Source organism: Schistocerca nitens, chromosome 3 (assembly GCF_023898315.1).
Source record: "Schistocerca nitens isolate TAMUIC-IGC-003100 chromosome 3, iqSchNite1.1, whole genome shotgun sequence".
In the NCBI taxonomy this organism is placed as follows: domain Eukaryota; kingdom Metazoa; phylum Arthropoda; class Insecta; order Orthoptera; family Acrididae; genus Schistocerca; species Schistocerca nitens.
In genome coordinates this window covers 47,497,807-47,518,281 of record NC_064616.1, presented here as the reverse complement: position 1 = coordinate 47,518,281, position 20,475 = coordinate 47,497,807, and the positions used below count along the sequence as shown (strand labels likewise).

The 20,475-nt window shown below is 43.4% G+C and overlaps 1 protein-coding gene across 1 annotated transcript in view; it reads left to right on the top strand.

Annotated features, from left to right (window-relative positions):
- Positions 1 to 11,501, top strand: part of LOC126248411 (uncharacterized) — a 57,577-nt gene extending 46,076 nt beyond the window's left edge. The window contains exon 2 of the mRNA XM_049949371.1: positions 10,987 to 11,501. Within this exon, the coding sequence (XP_049805328.1) occupies positions 10,987 to 11,501 (515 nt within the window). The remainder of the gene's footprint in view (positions 1 to 10,986) is intronic.
- Positions 11,502 to 20,475: the final 8,974 nt, after the last annotated feature.

Here is a 20,475-nt window from a genome sequence, read left to right as displayed (position 1 = left end):
CAGTGGAAATAAAACTTACGTGGTCACAGCTGTTTAGCTTTATAGCCCCAACAAGCCCAAGCAATTAGCAATATCACCGTATGTACTACGTCCGGTGTGTCGGAGTGATGGTTCTCGTACATGTCTGCGACGATGGAAATACTCCAGCCACAAAATAAAAAACTAATTCAAACACTAGGACGGCAGAAGGCGGTCCTCTGACTAATTTAATCTAATACTGTCTTCTCCTCTTTGTGTTCTACAAACAAGAAACGCTAACTTCCAGCCACAAGGACGGAATTCAGATTACGTCTCAACGTGAGTATAGACAGAAGAAGTGCTCTCAATCACTGAACGCTGCGTGCTCAACAACGACTCCCTACCCGGAGGCGAAGTCCAGAATCGTTTAAGTTCACAACAGTACAGTGCCTAACCGTTCTAACTATAAAATCTCCTGACAGCAAAGACAGTAAGTCCGTCTGTACCAACAAAAGCTGATACTCAGCGACCGTCAAACATGGACGCTCAAAACGGAACACCTCTTTCTCTCCACCGTCCCAGCAAAGCTCTGGTCCCCTCCGTCGTAACCGCAGAAGGCGAATCATATTCTCGAAACCATGGAATATTCTCCCTCTCTAAAGATTCTTGCTAACACTGACCAACAATATTTTAGTCTTTTATCGTCCAGCGTGGAAAGTTTTTGAGGAAATACGTATCCCCGTTAATTAGGAATTCATACAATGGTACGCTTCTCAGAGTAAAAATCCTCGAAAATAACCCAGCCTGCATGATTTCTGAGGTAACGCTTCTTTGTTCCTCTATGCTGCGTCCAGGATTTTCAGAGTTTCCGGTTATCCATCCGGCCTCACTATAATACCAGCCAACCACCGCTGTATTGTGCTTCAGCGCTCAGGTGCCCCGACCGTCTGCCTTGGACTACTTCCTGTGTTAAGCAGGACCAACACACCTGTGCGGGCTTTTCCACCCAGGCCCTGAGTTACACCTGCCGTTTCATTTCCACTGGCGTTCCAACCTCTGCTAGTATAGGCATTCATTACGCCGTTTTGATAATAAAGACAATCAATCACCTTTCATGCAATAAGCATTAACAACTATTTACAAGGTGTACCTGACAATGTCAGTCTTCTTTAAATATTCGTATATACGATGTACAACCTATCAAATGATACCTAATTCTGGTTGTGAATCACGGTGAAGTATGTAGATGAGTGTTACAGGGTGCGAAACTATAGCCACCTTACAATACCCCCACCTAATGAACTATTTTGAACGAGGATGGGGCAATTCTTATAGTATTATTCTCATGCAGTACAAAATAATATAACCATCAATTGTCTGTACAGCCGAACTAATAAGAATACGAGGGCAGGGGAACAATTGAATCATGATATGTTCTTCTACAGTCATTCTGCGTGCATTCATGGGGTTGCTGCCATAAATTTATTTACTACATGTTTATTACTTAATCTGTCTGATCGTTATGTTTGGAACATTTTTTGAGACATGACAATGGGAATATACAATAACACACAAAATAACCCATGTTATCAAAAGAAATGTAACTAACTTTGCAAATGATTTTTATGCTCTTTCAAAAATGGCAGTTCCCACCTTTCTTTAGACTTAAGGCCCATGCTCTCTGTCATCCATCCATCCCTAAGACATAGGATGAGGCAATAAATTTTAAAGTATCCTCATCTTTTCAAAGTGGTCGTCCAATAAAGTACATGTGCTCCATTTAGCCATTAAGATGAAAAACAAGCAGTTATGTCATCTATTCTAGAGGTTATCTATTGGTCATTATAAAACTATATAAAATTCTGTGAAGCATCTTGCGTGATTTTACTTTGTCATATTCATACTCTTGGCTTGCACTTTTTTTCAAAGAAAGAAAGAAACATCATTTAACAAACTGATTGTCCAAGTATAGTGTTTCCCTAACGTATATACTCTCTAAACATTTCACCACTCTTATGTTCTAAAGTGTTCTTTGACAGAGTGCATTTACATTTACTGTGACAACTAATATTTGTAATAAGAGTTCGGATCGACCACCAATTTTAACCAACTTTCTTGGTCACAGTGTATAAAAATGTAATACATTGAAATGTTAAAACCCATAGCATCATTATCAAAGAGAATGACAAACAATAGTTTTACATGAATCATACATACATATTTTCTTAAGACTGCCCTATAAAATGAGTACATGATGTTTACAAAAATGATAAATATATCGGAATCTGTTAGTTTGTGGGTGTAACTATTCAGTATTCATCAATTGTATGTCTTTTTTATCGAGAGTCACACACTGATTCCGAATTCACAACGCACTTTCATCTTCATTTGTGTACGGGGATGGAAGCTACAGTTTTTGTGAAGTTTGGGAAGCGAAGATTGGTTCAAAAACTTGTTTGAGATCGGTCATTGTGGGTTTGCAAATCAGTCTTTGGACCGTCAGCCCATTGTTGATCCTGTCAGGTAACAAGTCTCTCACAGAGTTGATGATGTGGAAGGATCCTCGGAATATACAGCAAATTATGTGGGTGTATCTTTTGAAACAGCCAAGTTTTCGTCGAATTTGCACACAGTATGAGGGAGGTACGGTCAGATAGGATCTTTACAGGTCACCTAAAATTCTTCTGTGTCAGCTAAGATAACTGTAATGGTATCTAGACTTCAGTTCTTTGTCTTTCTTATTTTTTACTATGTTTGTGTTCCTACTCTCTGTTCTTCATGTCGCTTCTTTCTCTTAATATAAATATTGTATTTTGGATAAGGATATCGGTAATTGTGGACAGGTAGGTTATCTGTTTGGTGATATCATACATGGAACTTGAGTCGTCGTGTGTTACTCATATTCCTCAGAAGTCAGTGCCAGGTGACTGACTGATTATTATTTTTATCAGTCTCTGTCTGGCAGAGAACAGCAGAAGGGAAAGCAAATAGATTTCACAGTTCCTAACAGCTATTAGTAGTTGAGCTGTAGGATTAACTGACTGTATCATGTATGCAATTTGCTTATCTCGTCTCCATCATGTAATACGACAGTGGAGACAATTCATTAGTGGCCGTTTGATCACCCATCTTGACCTGACCCAGCAGGGCTGCTGGGGATTGCCGCTTACTGCCTGTTCTGCCGCCTCAGGTCTTCAGGTAGTCGCATTTGAATAGTCCTGCTGTTTGCCCACGTCCGCGACATGGCATTGGCTTACCAACGCCGTCCATTGCTTCTGCTTTTCTCTGCAGCTGTGCCGTTAGCCTCCCATTCCATCTGCACATCATGTTGTTGCTTCCAGTGTGTCTTGCAAAAGTTTTTTTTTTTTGTGAAACCTGTACCCACTAATACATAGAATTAGTTTCCGATTTACACAAATACACTTATCAGTGAGGTCGTTTATATTTATTATGGTTCTAGTTGTACAATTCAGCGAAGATGCTCACTTATTTACTCTTATTATTCTGATCAAAATTTCATTTTATTGTTAATTATAAAAGAACATATTCCTCAACCTGTGTAATTTAATTATTAAATGTCTGTCGGCACCTGCATTTCTATAAAAATACATGTTCATTAGTTATCCACATAACAGTGTAATTATGATCATCACCAGATCCCAATGTTAAGCCGGCCGGAGTGGCCGTGCGGTTAACGGCGCTTCAGTCTGGAACCGCGTGACCGCTACCGTCACAGGTTCGAATCCTGCCTCGGGCATGGATGTGTGTGATGTCCTTAGGTTAGTTAGGTTTAAGTAGTTCTAAGTTCTAGGGGACTGATGACCACAGATGTTAAGTCCCATAGTGCTCAGAGCCATTTGAACCATTTTTTGAACCCAGTGTTAATAATTGCAAATACTACTTGTTACACTACGTGTTAAACTGTAAATAGTCTTCACGGGTTTGCCGCTGGATCACGTTGTGCAAATTCCACAATATTTCCTAGGAGCAACTGTCCGACATCTTCAGGTGGTTCAACCTTGCTCGTGGCTGGGTATGACTGACGGTATTCGCACACCGACGCCCCGTTTTTAGAACACGCCCGCGAAGAATGCTCGTAAATTGCGCATGCACAGTGATTTGCCATATTCAAACTCCCGCTGCCGGGAGTTATGTTAGTAAAGTTACATTTTATTTTACTAGTGGTACCTGCAAATATATAGATTTTTAGTACATTATATAAAATCACAGTCCATCAACATGACTGCCATGCCCTTGCCTCATGATGTCATGTGTTTTGAATGTATAGCATTTTGTGCTTTCCTTTATTGATTATTACGTGTCAGTAACTTCTTATTACACGTCCATTTCATGATGCTGTAACACTCAAACAATATTTCGATGCGCTCGTATGGTATTCCGCAGGACTGGCCACCATGTGCACAATTCTTCCATCTTTCTGAATAGCATAAATACAACACTTCCATGTACAAATAACGGCGCACTCTCACGTAGCCACATGGAGCAGGCCACCTAGTGAACTGTCGTTTCTCTGAATAGAGACAAATCATACTTGGACAAAACACCTGCGTGTCACCGTAAACCACTACTAGCAAGTCACTCATTTGTGATCCCATTGCTAAACATGGAAAAGAGACACTCATTTCATCAAGTAGTTCTAAAATCTTTCAAACTGCTGACATTCTCTGGTAATACGTTCCACATCAATGGAATAACAAACTTACCTATTCACACGTCTTTACAACTTTTTTTTTTTTTTTTTTTGCAGTACCACACATTTCGCATTTTTGCTTTATTCCTTCATGGACAGACAGCACATCTTAAACTCCAGACAACTTTTAACTTGTACGCTCAGCTTGCTGTGCACTTAGTTATAGCCTACCAAAAGAAACATACCTTAATTTTCTCCCTCTCGACATTCTGCCCTTTTATGCACTGTAGTACCTCTTTTAATATGATAATAGCACAGAAAATATTGATAAATCTACATATCACTTCAGTGCAGTAACTTAACTTACGTGCTAACTATATACAATATACTTTACTTTCGTCATACAAGCTCACTTTAAATCTTCCAAAGATTTTTGGCGTACTCTCCCAAGGTTAGATGGTCTAATTTCAATTGATTGTTTCCGATTCCTGTTGTTATTCATTCCACCCCATCCTTGGTCAGACAGATGACGAGTGTCTCTATTGTCGCCTTATGATGCGCCATTATTTTGTGACCCCCATCTGTGTTCATTTTGTTGCCTATATTTTCTGCCACAGTTCTTCCACTGTACATTGTTCCCACTGTGGTATCTATGGTCCATGTTTTGCTGAAGCGACCGATTTCAGGGCCGGCGCAAGGCATGTGCGAAACGTGCGGCCGCTTTCCGAGGGGCGGCAAATCTGCCCCCCGCCTCCACCCTTTTTTTCTTTTTTGGACAAACTCAACATTCAGGCCCAAGAGGGGATTCGAAACCAAACCTCGGAGGGAGCGGCTTCGGGAACTGTGGCATGGCGCCTCGACTACACGTCGGCCGCCCCTGTTCAACAAGGGGAGGGAGGAGGACTAATTTCTTCCTCGCCACTGTGGCAGCACCTTCGTGTTTACGCCGGAGGAACAGAAAGGGAGAAGCAGTCTGGCGTACACGCCAGTATTCTTATGAGTGGAGCGCTGCCAGCCTATTACGCGCCGTGCGTTTACTCGCAACTAATTTTGTAAAAGACGAAATCTAATTTGGAAATTCGAATGCAATGTTCGATACTGCGGTTACATGTTAAGCCTGAAGCAATTTTGCTAAGCCCTTCAACGGCAGTTTCAGAGTGTTTTACTCTTCCCGCATTATGGAAAAAATAGTTGAACATTACTACAGTCAAACATGTCCAGCACCTACAATGGCTAGAAGCATTCCGAATGGGTGAATACCCTGCGAGTGATTACAAGGGATAAAGACATTGCTAATAAGCCTGGCATAAGTTGGGTTTCGATGTATTTTTGAAAATTTTGCTATCCGTTTCTGAGTGATAGTAGGACGTTTTGGTTTTTGAGCCATGAAACACCTGTCTCCGTCTGCATGAAGAACAATTAAACTCTGACCGCCACTTTTGTTTGACAATACTACTCGCACACTATCACTTTGCCAACATTTATTTACCGTATAATGCGTGTGAATCCATGTTTCATCTTAGTAAACTACTGGTCACTTTGATTCTGATGAAAAACTGAGAAACTATGGTTTTGTAGCAACAATGCCCTCTCGTCCGCACAAAACAAAACGTTAATATTGATACCTTCTAAAACGAAAATTCATAGACAGAACATTGCTTCTAAGGGTTTTCTTGCTAGCTTTGAAGCTCATTTCTGTTTGACAAAAGTTGTGCAGTTTTCGCAAAGTTCGTATTTCTTTCTGATATCCGTAATGCCATGGAAATTGCTGCCTGATAATACATTTATCCATATCATCGGTCACATACTTATTGTGAGCTTCTTGCTTCTTCTTCTTCTTGGGCGCTAGTTTAATCATAGCCTCGCTGTTCCTCGTCAAATGACCTAGCTCCTGGCATTGCCGCGTCACCACTTCGCCTTTCAAGCCAATAGGTATTGTTGCGTTCTCTACAAAGAAAACTACAGAATTCTCTTCGGTAGTTGGCCGAGGGTCTGGTACCGCGCGCCGCGGAATTTGAATCCGCGCCAGACGTCATGGACGTCGAAGATCCATAGAAGTCGCTGCACCGTAAGCTGTGGCGGCGCGCGCCTCCTGGCCCGCTTAGTGTGGGGGCGCCACCAGTGGAACACGGTGTCCCAGCGGCCAATAGCGGCGCCCCCGAGAGCGTACTTAAGTGCCGGCCACTCGCACATAAAGTCAGTCTTATCTCGCTTGCACTAGACTGCTTTCTTCCTGGTTCGTGTACGAGTTTGTTTACTTGTGACTCTGTTGTTCGGTCTTGTCGTATTCGTTCAGTCCTACGTTGGTCGTGTCCGTCCTTTTCCGTGTGTTGTTATTCGCGGGCCTCTCCGCGGGTCCCGCCGCGCCTTTCGTCAGTGGTACACGCCACCGTCCTGGTCGCAGTTACTACAGAGGGAGTCAAGATTGCTCAGAAGTACTTTCGCTGCGTTTCGTAAGAACAGAAGAATTAGTGCGTCCGAATTTCTTGCAACTTGGGATGTAATAGGTATGTGCTTTTCATATAACGTACAATTACTATTGCGCATGCACGTTATTCATAAGTTAGAATTTTTCTCCTTCAAGATTGCAGAATAGGAAAATTTATTTTTCTTATGATCTGTTACTTCAAAAACTGGCTATTCGGCAAATAAGCACGCCTCGTCTCAAAGTGAAGTGATACGGCGATGGCTAATTTGTTACCCCTTATTGCCGGCCTTGTGACCGAGCGGTTCTAGGCGATTCAGTCTGGAACCGCGTGACCGCTACGGTCGCAGGTTCGAATCCTGCCTCGGGCATGGATGTGTGTGATGTCGTTAGGTTAGTTAGGTTTAAGTAATTCTAAGTTCTAGGGGACTGATGACCTCAGATGTTAAGTCCCATAGTGCTCAGAGCCATTTGAACCATTTTACCCCTTATTCCATAATCGGACACGAAAGAGTGACATGGAAATTACGACAGATGTCGAATGTCAGTTCTTTGAAATGAACACCCGCAGTGCTGTGAGTTAATATATTTCGACTATCATTAGTACCCGACGATGCCCAGGTGTGTTTTTATTGCATTATTATGTTACTCCATCTCATTATTCCTCTCCATTGTCTTCCGCTCCACTCTATGACCGTTTCACCTGCGTCTGTAGTGAAATTAGGCCTGAAATTCAATTTCACGCGGCTCAATAGTATGATTTCATCTCTTGAACATTGTATCCTACAGTAATATAATTTTCCGTTTACGTGCAGTGGAATATCAGGAAATTGTCAGCGAAGTGTGTTGCAAATAAAGTTAGTACACTGACATCAACATTTAGTTTCACGTAATCGTTCTTTACAGGCTACATCTACATCATCTACATTCATACTCCGCAAGCCACCCAACGGTGTGTGGCGGAGGGCACTTTACGTGCCACTGTCATTACCTCCCTTTCCTGTTCCAGTCGCGTATGGTTCGCGGGAAGAACGACTGTCTGAAAGCCTCCGTGCGCGCTCTAATCTCTCTAATTTTACATTCGTGATCTCCTCGGGAGGTATAAGTAGGGGGAAGCAATATACTCGATACCTCATCCAGAAACGCACCCTCTCGAAACCTGGCGAGCAAGCTACACCGCGATGCAGAGCGCCTCTCTTGCAGAGTCTGCCACTTGAGTTTATTAAACATCTCCGTAACGCTATCACGGTTACCAAATAACCCTGTAACGAAACGCGCCGCTCTTCTTTGGATCTTCTCTATCTCCTCCGTCAACCCGATCTGGTACGGATCCCACACTGATGAGCAATACTCAAGTATAGATCGAACGAGTGTTTTGTAAGCCACCTCCTTTGTTGCTGGACTACATTTTCTAAGCACTCTCCCAATGAATCTCAACCTGGTACCCGCCTTACCAACAATTAATTTTATATGATCATTCCACTTCAAATCGTTCCGCACGCATACTCCCAGATATTTTACAGAAGTAACTGCTACCAGCGTTTGTTCCGCTATCATATAATCATACAATAAAGTATCCTTCTTTCTATGTACTCGCAATACATTACATTTGTCTATGTTAAGGGACAGTTGCCACTCCCTGCACCAAGTGCCTATCCGCTGCAGATCTTCCTGCATTTCGCTACAATTTTCTAATGCTGCAACTTCTCTGTATACTACAGCATCATCCGCGAAAAGCCGCATGGAACTTCCGACACTATCTACTAGGTCATTTATATATATTGTGAAAAGCAATGGTCCCATCGAAACATGCCCGACCGTAGAAAAGACTGTCTGGCAGTGTATATAGGAAAAGACGGGCGCTGAAGAAAGATGACGATAAGAAGCAAAAGGATGCACTACAACGATATTTCAAGCCAAAGAGAGAACGACGTAGCAGCGGCGAGGGTGGAAAAATAGATCCTGAAAGTACAGAAACTGGTGGAGCTACTGCAGCTAGATCTTTATCTTCAGGACATGACTAGAAAGTTGAAGAACACAGTACTGCGACCACCGCATACAGTAGCAATGATGACGGTGGGCCATCCACAACATGTTCAACAGGGCTCGTCTGTACTCAAGACCTGCTTTGTGACGAAAGCTACGAGACTGGAACATCAGGCAGAACTGAAATTAGGCGACCCGATTCGGAAAATACCAGAGGAACCTCAGCCGTGGTACTCACCGCCGGAGAAGGGACTGAAGGCGAGCCTAAACTAGAAGACACAATTGACTCAGATCCCGGAAGATGACCGGAAATTATTACCGACTGCATTCCAACGACTTTGGTCATGCGAGGTCTTCCCGGGCGCATTAAGTAAGCTGAAGAATGTCCTAAAAACGCGGACAACCGGCGTTTCAGCCCTGTGCACTACAGCTATTCTTTGAAGAATTTAGAAGAAGCAGATAGACAATGGTTGGTGTACTCAAAGAGCAAGGATGATGTGTTCTGCATTTGTTGCAGGCTTTTTTCGTCATCTACAGCAAAAATTTAAAGAACGGTATATGCAACTGGCGGCACCGTGCTTCGTATCTCGAAGTCACGGGAAGTCTTACCGAGCATTTGAATTCACATAAAAAGTGGATCGTGTTTTCCGAGGGACTGAAAAAGTCACGAACTGTCGACACCCATCATCAAAGGCTTCTGAATACTGAAAGCGAACATTGGAAAAATGTTCTTGAGCGCTTAATAGCAATAACTCATCTCCCGTGTCGGCAATGTCTGCCTTTGAGAGGAAGTACAGATACACTTTTTCAGCCTGACAACGGAAACTTCTTGAAACTCGTTGAATTATTAGGAAAGTTCGACACTGTGATGATGGAGCACCTGCACAGAACAAAGCAAGGTGAGAACAAGGGTCGTCATTATCTTGGAAAAGAAACACAGAATGAAATAATTCATCTTATTGGATCATCTATAACCAACAACATTCTATTAATGATGAAATCTGCAAAGTATTACAGTATAATTCTGGACTGCACACCAGATATTTCAAAAGTTGAGCAATGACAGTTGTGGTACGTTTCATCCAGGAGACAAGACTCGACAGGGTATACGATGTCCGAATTCGGGAGCATTTCCTGGGATTTCTTCCAGTGTCCGATTCTTCAAGCTCCACTTTGACACAGGTCGTACTCAAGTTCTTGGAAGGTAAAAAAAATCCTATTGTGTAATATGAGAAGGAAAGAATACAACAATGGAGCAAACATGAAGTCTGGTCTCCAGAAAAGAATTTCAGATATAAACAAGAGAGCATTTTATGTACCATGTAGCAGTCACACATTGAATCTTGTTGTAAGCGATGCCGCTATGTCTTCTAAATATGCTGTTTCCATGTTTTTGACAGTGAAAAGAGCTTATGACTTCTTCTCGTCCTCCGTTCGACGTTGGGATGTCTTGAAGAAGCATCTGCCTAACCTGTCGCTGAAGCCACTGAGCGATACTAGGTGGGAATGTCGCATCGATGCACTTACTCCCCCGAGGTTTCAAATCGGAGGCGTTTATGATGCACTGGTTCAGATATCAGAAGAATTCCATGGAATGGCCGCTCACGAAGCAACGTCACTTGCGAATCAAATTAAATATTACACCTTTCTCACTTCTCTGGTAATCTGGTACGACGTTCTGCTTCACAGCAGTGTAGTCAGTAAGACCCTCCAGACCACTGACATAAATGCTTGAAAAAACGAACGCATATTTTGAGACTTGCAGAACAGAAGTAAAGTTTGTCTTTCTTGACGGATTCCAAAGAATTGGCTACAGAATTAGAGCTAGAAGATCTAACGTTACCACAGATAAGTGTTTCCCGGCGACGAAGTAAGAAGCCAATACACTTTACCTATGAAGGAAGGGATGAGGCAATAGATGACTCAGCAAAACGTTACAAGACTGAATTCTACTATTATCTTTTAGATATAGTAACCACATCTTTGGATGAGGGATTCAATCAACTGAAATCTCATTGTGATTATTTTGATTTTCTCTTCGACATCGGTGAGCTGAAGAATGCACCTCTTGACAGCCTGGACACAAAGTATAGAAACCTCGCAGCGATTTCGCAAGATCATGAGTCAAGCGACATTGCTGCACTGGAGTTGAGGGAAGAACTAAAAGTGCTTTCAACATTGTTGAAACCTGGAATAGGTCCAAAAGAGACTCTGAAGTTTATAGGAAGACATAATTTTTGCCCTAATGTTAACATTGCTCTGATAATTCTCCTAACACTCCCAGTGACAGTTACGAGTGGAGAGAGGAGTTTCTCAAAACTGGAACTGATGAAGACATACCTCCGATCAACGATGAGCCAAACTCGTTTGAATGATCTTGCAACAATATCGATTGAGCACGAGCTTGCAGAGGACTTAAATTACACAGATCGTGTGAAAGAGTTTGCACAAGCAAAAGCCAGGAAGGTTAGATTTGTCTAGTATTTTTCTAAATTTTTGTATTATGATCTTGGTTATTTACTGTGTTGTTTCTTATTTTGTTCAACATTAAATAGCTTTTGTAAATATTATTGTTCAAACCAAACTATCGTTAAATTGTAAACATATTTTGTTTTCCGTTGAATACATTATCTGTGCGGCCGACCGGATTAACGACCGATACCACAGATCAGTACCTCAGGAATCAAATTACTGTGAATTTTCGTAAATATTTTATCTGCCTTGTCCTTAGTTCCATTCATTTTTTTAACCTCGTTATTGGAAATGAATTAGTATTTTTGCTAGATTGTGTCAGAAGAAGCAAGATGTAACATGCTAACAATAAGAGAAATGGTTTTTCTCAAAACTTGTTACAATGACGAATTTCAAAATAAAATGGATAATCCATTTGGGGAAAGTATGACGGTAATTCTGTTGTAATTCCGACTAATCGTGTAACCCAGAGTATTTTTATAACAATGAAGATGTGAAAAGGAATAACAACGGGTTCTCTGTCTCATCTTGGCTCTGCGAAAACTGGAAGTTGTTGGCAGCAAATATCACGCCATGTCATACCTTTTTTTGCTTCTGCTCTCGTATTCATCGAAATATACGTCCAAAACACAATGTGTCTTCTAGTCCTCCATTATCAAAATCTGACTGTCGATTTTCTCAGTAAGTACAGGACACACTCTTTGTAGCCACGGAGAACGCAGGACTGCATGCTGTCTGTCAGCAGGCCCCTCCGCTCCGCACGATTTCCGCCTCGTTACGGGCTAGTAAGCTCCGAAATTCCGCAGCCGCAGACGTTCAACCCCGTGCGCCACAGCAGAGCGTCCATTTACCGAGCAGTTGACGGTCCGCAAATATTCCGCTCGAGTGTCCGCACCCTGGATGCAAGAGCGGACTGCCCGACCGCAACCCGCTAACAATGCGAGCCGTGTGTCTTAAGGCGCCGCGCTTCCACCGCCAATCACTCTGCGGAGCGGTCGCGCCAGTCCGCATTTCTTCCTGGAACGCCGCACCACACGAGCGCCATCTGGCGATTACCGTGCATTTGCTCGCTGAACGCGCTTCGAGCGCTAGTCGGCCACTGCTCGCCGTACCTGTTACGTGTGTGTCGGTCGTTTGTCCCGCTTCAAAGGGAAACTTCCCCAAGCAGTGCTTTGATTCCGCGTCCACATATTCCTGTTGTTGCAAGTGTTTGTGGGTAAGAGCTATGTAATCAACCGTGACTCTTATTATTCTCTACGTAACTATGGAATATTACATCGAAGCGCCAAAGAAACTGATATTGGTATGCGTATTCAAATGCAGGCAGAATACGGTGTTGTGGTCAGCAACTACAGGTTTGTGACCGGGCCAAATATCTCACGAAATAAGCGTCAAACGAAGAAAACTACAAAGAACAAAACTTGTCTGGCTTGAGGGGGGAAACCAGATGGCGCTATCGTTGGCCCGCTAGATGGCGCCGCCATAGGTCAAACGGATATCAACTGCGTTTTTTTAAATAGGAACCCCCATTTTTTATTACATATTCGTGTAGTACGTAAAGAAATGTGAATGTTTTAGTTGGACCACTTTTTTCGCTTTGTGATACGTGGCGCTGTAATAGTCACAAACATATGGCTCACAATTTTAGACGAACAGTTGGTAACAGGTAGGTTTTTTTAAATTAAAATACAGAACGTAGGTACGTTTGAACATTTTATTTCTGTTGTTCCAATGTGATACATGTACATTTGTGAACTTATCATTTCTGAGAACGCATGCTGTTACAGTGTGATTACCTGTAAATTCCACATTAATGCAATAAATGCTCAAAATGATGTCCGTCAACCTCAATGCATTTGGCAATACGTATAACGACATTCCTCTCAACAGCGAGTAGTTCGCCATCCGTAATGTTCGCACATGCATTGACAATGCGCTGACTCATGTTGTCAGGCGTTGTCGGTGGATCGCGATAGCAAATATCCTTCAACTTTCCCCACAGAAAGAAATCCGGGGACGTCAGATCCGGTAGACGTGCGGGCCAGGGTGTGGTGCTTCGACGACGAACCCACCCGTCATGAAATATGCTATTTAATACCGCTTCAACCGCACGCGAGCAATGTGCCGGACATACATCATGTTCGAAGTACATCACCATTCTGTCATGCAGTGAAACATCTTGTAGTAACATCGGTAGAACATTACGTAGGAAATCAGCATACACTGCACCATTTAGAGAAAATGGGGGCCAATTATCCTTTCTTCCATAATGCCGCACCATACATTAACCCGCCAAGGTCGCTGATGTTCCGCTTGTCACAGCCACCGTGGATTTTCCGTTGCCCAGTAGTGCATATTATGCCAGTTAACGTTACCGCTGTTGGTGAATCACAATTCGTCGCTAAATAGAACGCATGAAAAAATCCGTCATCGTCCCGCAATTTCTCTTGCGCCAAGTGGCAGAACTGTACACGACGTTCAAAGTCGTCGCCATGCAATTCCTGGTGCATAGAAATATGGTACGGGTGCAATCGATGTTTATTAGCATTCTCAACACCGACGTTTTTGAGATTCCCGATTCTCGCGCAGTTTGTCTGCTACTGATGTGCGGATTAGCCGCGACAGCAGCTAAAACACCTACATGGGCATCATCATTTGTTGCAGGTCGTGGTTGACGTTTCACATGTGGCTGAACACTTCCTGTTTCCTTAAATAACGTAAATATCCGGCTAACGGTCCGAACACTTGGATGATGTCCAGGATACAGCATACATAGCACACGTCCATTGGGCATTTTGATCACAATAGCCATACATCAAGACGATATAGACCTTTTCCGCAATTGGTAAACGGTCTATTTTAACACGGGTAATGTATCACGAAGCAAATACCGTTCGCACTGACGGAATGTTACGTGATACCACGTACTTATACGTTTGTCACTATTACAGCGCCATCTACCACAAAGCGAAAAAAGTGGTCCAACTAAAACATTCATATTTCTTTACGTACTACACGAATATGTAACAAAAAACGGGGGTTCCTATTTTAAAAAAACGCAGTTTATATCCGTTTGACCTATGGCGGCGCCATCTGGCGGGCCAACCATAGCACCATCTGGTTTCTCCCTTCAAACTAGACGAGTTTCGTTCTTTGTAGTTTTTTCGTTTGATGCTTATTTCGTGAGATATTTGTCCTGGTCAGTATCAAATGGTTCAAATGGCTCTGAGCACTATGAGACTTAACTTCTGAGGTCATTAGTCCCCTAGAACTTAGAACTAGTTAAACCTAACTAACCTAAGGACATCACACACATCCATGCCCGAGGCAGGATTCGAACCTGTGACCGTAGCGGTCTCGCGGTTCCAGACTGCAGCGCCTAGAACCGCACGGCCACTTCGGCCAGACCGGTCAGTATCAGTGGACCACCCTGTATATGAGACAACAAGGGTCTACCACAGATGCGAGGTCGGTTACTGCTGCTACAATGGCAGGTTATCAAGATTTAAGTGAGTTTGAACGTGATGTTATAGTCGGCGCATAAGCAATGGGACACAGCATCTCCGAGGCAGCGATGAACTGGGGATTTTTCCGTATGACCATTTCACGATTGTACCGTGAATATCAGGAATGCGGTAAAACATCAAATCTCCGACATCACTGCGCTCGGAAAAACATCCTGCAAGAACGGGACCGACGACGACTGAAGAGAATCGTTCAACGTGACAGAAGTGCAACTCTTCCGCAAATTGCTGCAGGTTTCAATGCTGGTCCATCAGCAAGTGTAAGTGTGCGAACCATTCACCGAAACATCATCAGTATGGGCTTTTGGAGCCGAAGGCCCACTCGTGTACCCTTGATGACTGCACGACACAAGCTTTACGCCTCGCCTGGGCTTGTCAACAACGACATTGGACTGTTGATGACTTGAAACATGTTGCCTGGTCGGACGACTCTCTTTTCAAATTGTATAGAGAGGATGGACGTGTACGTGTATGGAGACAATCTCATGAATCTTTAGACCCTGCATGTTAGAGGGGGACTGTTCGAGCTGGTGGAGGTTCCGTAACAGTGTGGAGAGTGTGCAGTTGGTGTGATATGGGCCCCTTGCTACGTTTAGATACGACTCTGAAAGGTGACACGTACGTAAGCATCCTGTCTGGTCACCTGTATCCATTCATGTCCCTTGTGCCTTGGGTAATTCCAGTTTGAAAATACTACACCCCAGACGTCCAGAATTGCTACAGAATGGCTCCAGAAAGACTCTTCTGAGTTTAAACACTTCCGCTGGCCACCAAACTCCCAGACATGAACATTATTGAGCATATCTGGGATACCTTGCTAAGTGCTGTTGAGAAGAGATGCTCACCCCTTCATACACTTACGGATTTATGGACAGCCCTGCTGGATTCATGGTGTGAGTATCCTCCAGCACTACTTCAGACATTGGTCGAGTCCATCCCACGTCATGTTGCAGCACTTCAGCTTGATCGTGGGGGCCATACACGATATTAGACAGGTATACCAGTTTCTTTGGCTCTTCCGTGTATAAGATACCAGTCACGCATGGACAGGACGCAAAGCTGCAGGGCCTGCACGAATTTTGTCTGCCACGTAACTATATTTATTTATATTTCAGACTTACCTGTAGATCAAACACAGTAACATATGTTTTTGGGTGGGGTACGCCTGTAGCAAAACACAATTTTGTTTTTTATCCCAGACATGTTTCACTGCAGTTGTACCATCATCAGTGTTTTTTGTATTATTATGGCTTCTTACCACATAGTGTGGTTTCCGTGCTGTATTACTTTTTACAGTGTCAGTTTTTCTTTACAGTTTGTCAGATATTGTAAAAACGTAATAGAGCAATAAAACTACACCATGTGGTAAGAAGCCATTGTAATAAAAAACCCAGTGATGATGCTGCAACTGTAGTGAAACTTGTCTGGGACAAAAACCAGAACTGTGTTTTGCTAAAGGCGAACCCCACCCAAAAACATATGCTATTGTTGAAGCAAATACAGACAAAAGAGCTTCAGCCTCAAGGTGATCAAACACACTGCCTCGTATACAGTTCTGTCCTCTCGTAGAAAGGGAAGTTCATCCAGGTAGTTTTCCCTAAATTTGATTTATCTTTGGGAATACTCGAAATGTCCTCTACAATCACAACAGATAATATCGCAGGAGCGAAACTGAATGTCATGCCGTCGTGCCACGATAGTCGATGAAGTGTTGATAACCTGATTTTTTCTACCCCAGTGTATTGCCTCCTTCAATCTCAGTTCGCGAGATGACACGTGACATCACAGAACAACAACTTAACGTGGCAGTCCAAAATTCTTTTAAAGTTTTTTTATTTTGTTTTATTTTATTTTGCAGTTTTATAAATTTGCGACCGGGGATTGAATTGCATGGTAAGATCCTATGGGTTTAAACTGCTGAGGTCATCGGTCCCTAGGATTAAACACTACTTAATCTAAATTAAATTAACTTTCGCTAAGGACAACACACACACCCATGCCCGATGGAGGAATCGAATCTCCGACGGGGGGGAAGCCGCGCGAACCGTACGGGTAATTTGTGTGGCCATTGAGGGGTTACAGGGTGTGAGAGGGCATATATTGTATTGCTTGCCTTCCAGTACTGACAACTTATGGCATGCGCGACTCGTGCAGATCAGATGCTGTGGTATAAATGTTGACACGGATCTGACATGGATACGTGAGTGCTCATTAGACAGACTGGCTTTAAAAACGCGGTGCTTATAAGTAGGTTGAGTTAGACGAGGCTGTTGTAATACCACACAGCGAGCAGAAGAAAACTGGGATTTAAATCATTTATCAAACCTCTGCTATAGTGTCTCTTATTCAGTAGTGCATTTAAATATTATGAATTCTGTTATTGCACACATAGTAGAACCAGCAACACTTCACAGTGGACTGTAGTGTCACACCTGTTAGATCGCTGAGATTGGCAGTAATCTGCAACAGACAGTTGCAAAGCGCAAAGTAATTGTAATTTCACTATAATGAGAATGCTGTCTCATAAGATAGTCAAAAGTTTCCACATTTAGAAGACGCAGTGAGGACTGCATGCTACTGAATAGGCGCAAATACGAATGAGATACCAAAAAGTACATCACAAGGCATATATATATTCGTATTTGTGCCTATTCAGTTGCATATATATGTATATACATATTGTAATTTTCGAAAATACTGATACATATTGTAATTTTCGAAAATACTGATCCATATTCAAAACCAAACATGTAATGAGCTCCATCCAATACTGACCAGTGCTGCACTGCCAAATGTAAATTCAGCCTTTCTCTGTATACCTCTTTTCCTTCGTTTCTGCTTTTATTTAAAATAAAATTCATTCACCCATTGTGAAACGTAGTTAGCTAGTTTTTTAAATGTATTTAAAACAATGCTAAAAATTTATGAATTGTGATGTTCCTTTATTCTTGCTGTTTTCGTTTCTTTCGCTAACTGTTCATCTGAAATATCTAATTCGAATCTTGGAGTCTGGATCCTAGCTTTACCCATTATATAACTGTTCAGGAGAACACAGCAAGTGCCATCACCCGATTTCCCAGAAACTTCGCTCACTGGAAGAGGTGTCAAGGTAAGCGGACTCGTGTCCCGGCTTATCCGTAGATACTCGACCGTTTCTGAAAAAACGAATGTCAAAGTTTCTGAGATTTTTCTACGTACTTTATGTGCCTTTTACGGATGATATCCTCAGACGAAACGGTGGCACAGTGATCAACATAGCGGCTTATTAGTGCTGCATCCTGTGTTCGAAACCCGATTTTTTTCCACAAACAGTCCTGTTGGAAGAACATCCGCAACTGAGCATTATATCAGAGGTTGAAAATACCGCTTCAGTTGTAAATTTCTTTTATTATCACGACCGATTTCGGGCTCTCATAAGCCCATCCTCAGTTGTCGCAACTGTGCTGTGGCCCCCTAGCTCCTCGGTGGACGTGTACTAGGCGCATGAGAACTCCCTGTTCTGCGCTCATAGGTACCACACCACGTATGAGAACTCCCTGTTCTGCGCTCATAGGTAGCACACCGCGCATGAGAACTCCCTGTTCTGCGCTCATAGGTAGCACGCTGTGCATGAGAACTCCCCGTTCTGCGCTCATAGGTACCACACCGCGCATGAGAACTCCCTGATCTGCGCTCATAGGTAGCACACCGCGCATGAGAACTCCCTGTTCTGCGCTCAAAGGTAGCACACCGCGCATGAGAACTCCCCGTTCTGCGCTCATAGGTAGCACATCGCGCATGAGAACTCCTCGTTCTGCGCTCATAGGTAGCACACCGTGCATGAGAACTCCTCGTTCTGCGCTCATAGGTAGCACACCGCGCATGAGAACTCCCTGTTCTGCGCTCATAGGTAGCACGCTGTGCATGAGAACTCCCCGTTCTGCGCTCATAGGTACCACACCGCGCATGAGAACTCCCTGTTCTGCGCTCATAGGTAGCACACCGCGCGTGAGAACTCCCTGTTCTGCGCTCAAGGTAGCACACTGCGCATGAGAACTCCCCGTTCTGCGCTCATAGGTAGCACACCGCGCATGAGAACTCCCCGTTCTGCACTCATAGGTAGCACACCGCGCATGAGAACTCCCTGTTCTGCGCTCATAGGTAGCACACCGCGCATGAGAACTCCCTGCTCTGCGCTCATAGGTAGCACACCGCGCCTAGTGCACGTCCACCGCGGCGCTAGGGGGCCACAGCACAGTTGCGACACCTGAGGATGGGCTTATCAGAGCCCGAAATCGGTCGTGATAATAAAAGAAATTTACAACTGAAGCGGTATTTTCAACCTCTGGCCGATTGTTTTTTTCTTTTCTCCCAGTATGCATACAATGCATACATCTGTTCAATATGTTTCTTCCTTCTTTCTGTCTTCAGACCATTTTCAACCCATCTTTTTAGCTACCCTGCCTTGGAATCCTTCCATTTTCGATACTTTTTCCCAAAGGGATTCTATGTTGTTTATATCTTCTATTTTTGTATTTTTGCTTTCCAAATCACTTTTTACTTCGTTGACACAGCTTGTTGTGGACTTCTTATCCCACAAATATTTGAAAATCTTATTAGTTAAGTTACTGTCTTGCGTTCGAAACAAATGTCCAAAAAACATTAGTCTTCTTTTTCTCATTACGTTTGAAGTATCTTCTACGCACATCGAAAAAGTTTTGCCTCACCTCGGTTCCGAGAGTTCCGGAACATGTCCAGAAAATTGGAATAAGATCAACATAAACATCATTTCCGCCCTTTTCATTGCTCATGAAAACCACACATTACATGTTGTACCACCATACAGCGAGACCTTTAGAGCTGGTGGTCCATATTGCTGTACACACCGGTACTTCTAATACCCTGTAAAGCGTCCTCTTGCATTGATGCATGCCTGTATTCGTCGCGGCATACTATCGACAAGTTCATCAAGGCACTGTTGGTCCAGATTGTCCCACTACTCAACGGAGATTCGGCGTAGACCCTTCAAAGTGCTTGGTGGGTCACGTCGCCCATAAACAGCCCTTTTCAATCCATCCCAGGGATTCGATGGCGTTCATGTCTGGAGAACATGCTGGCCACTCTAGCCGAGCGATGTCGTTATACTGAAGCAAATCATTCACAAGATGTGCACGATGGGGGCGGGAATTATCGTCCATGAAGACGAATGCCTCGCCAATATGCTGCTGATATGGTTGCACTGTCGGTCGGAGGATGGCGTTCACGTATTGTACAGCCGTTACGGCGCTTCCGTGACCACCAGCGGTGTATTCAAATGGTTCAAATGGCTCTGAGCACTATGGGACTTAACTTCTATGGTGATCAGTCCCCTAGAACTACTTAAACTTAACTAACCTAAGGACATCACACACATCCATGCCCGAGGCAGGATTCGAACCTGCGACCGTAGCGGTCGCGCGGTTCCAGATTGTAGCGCCTAG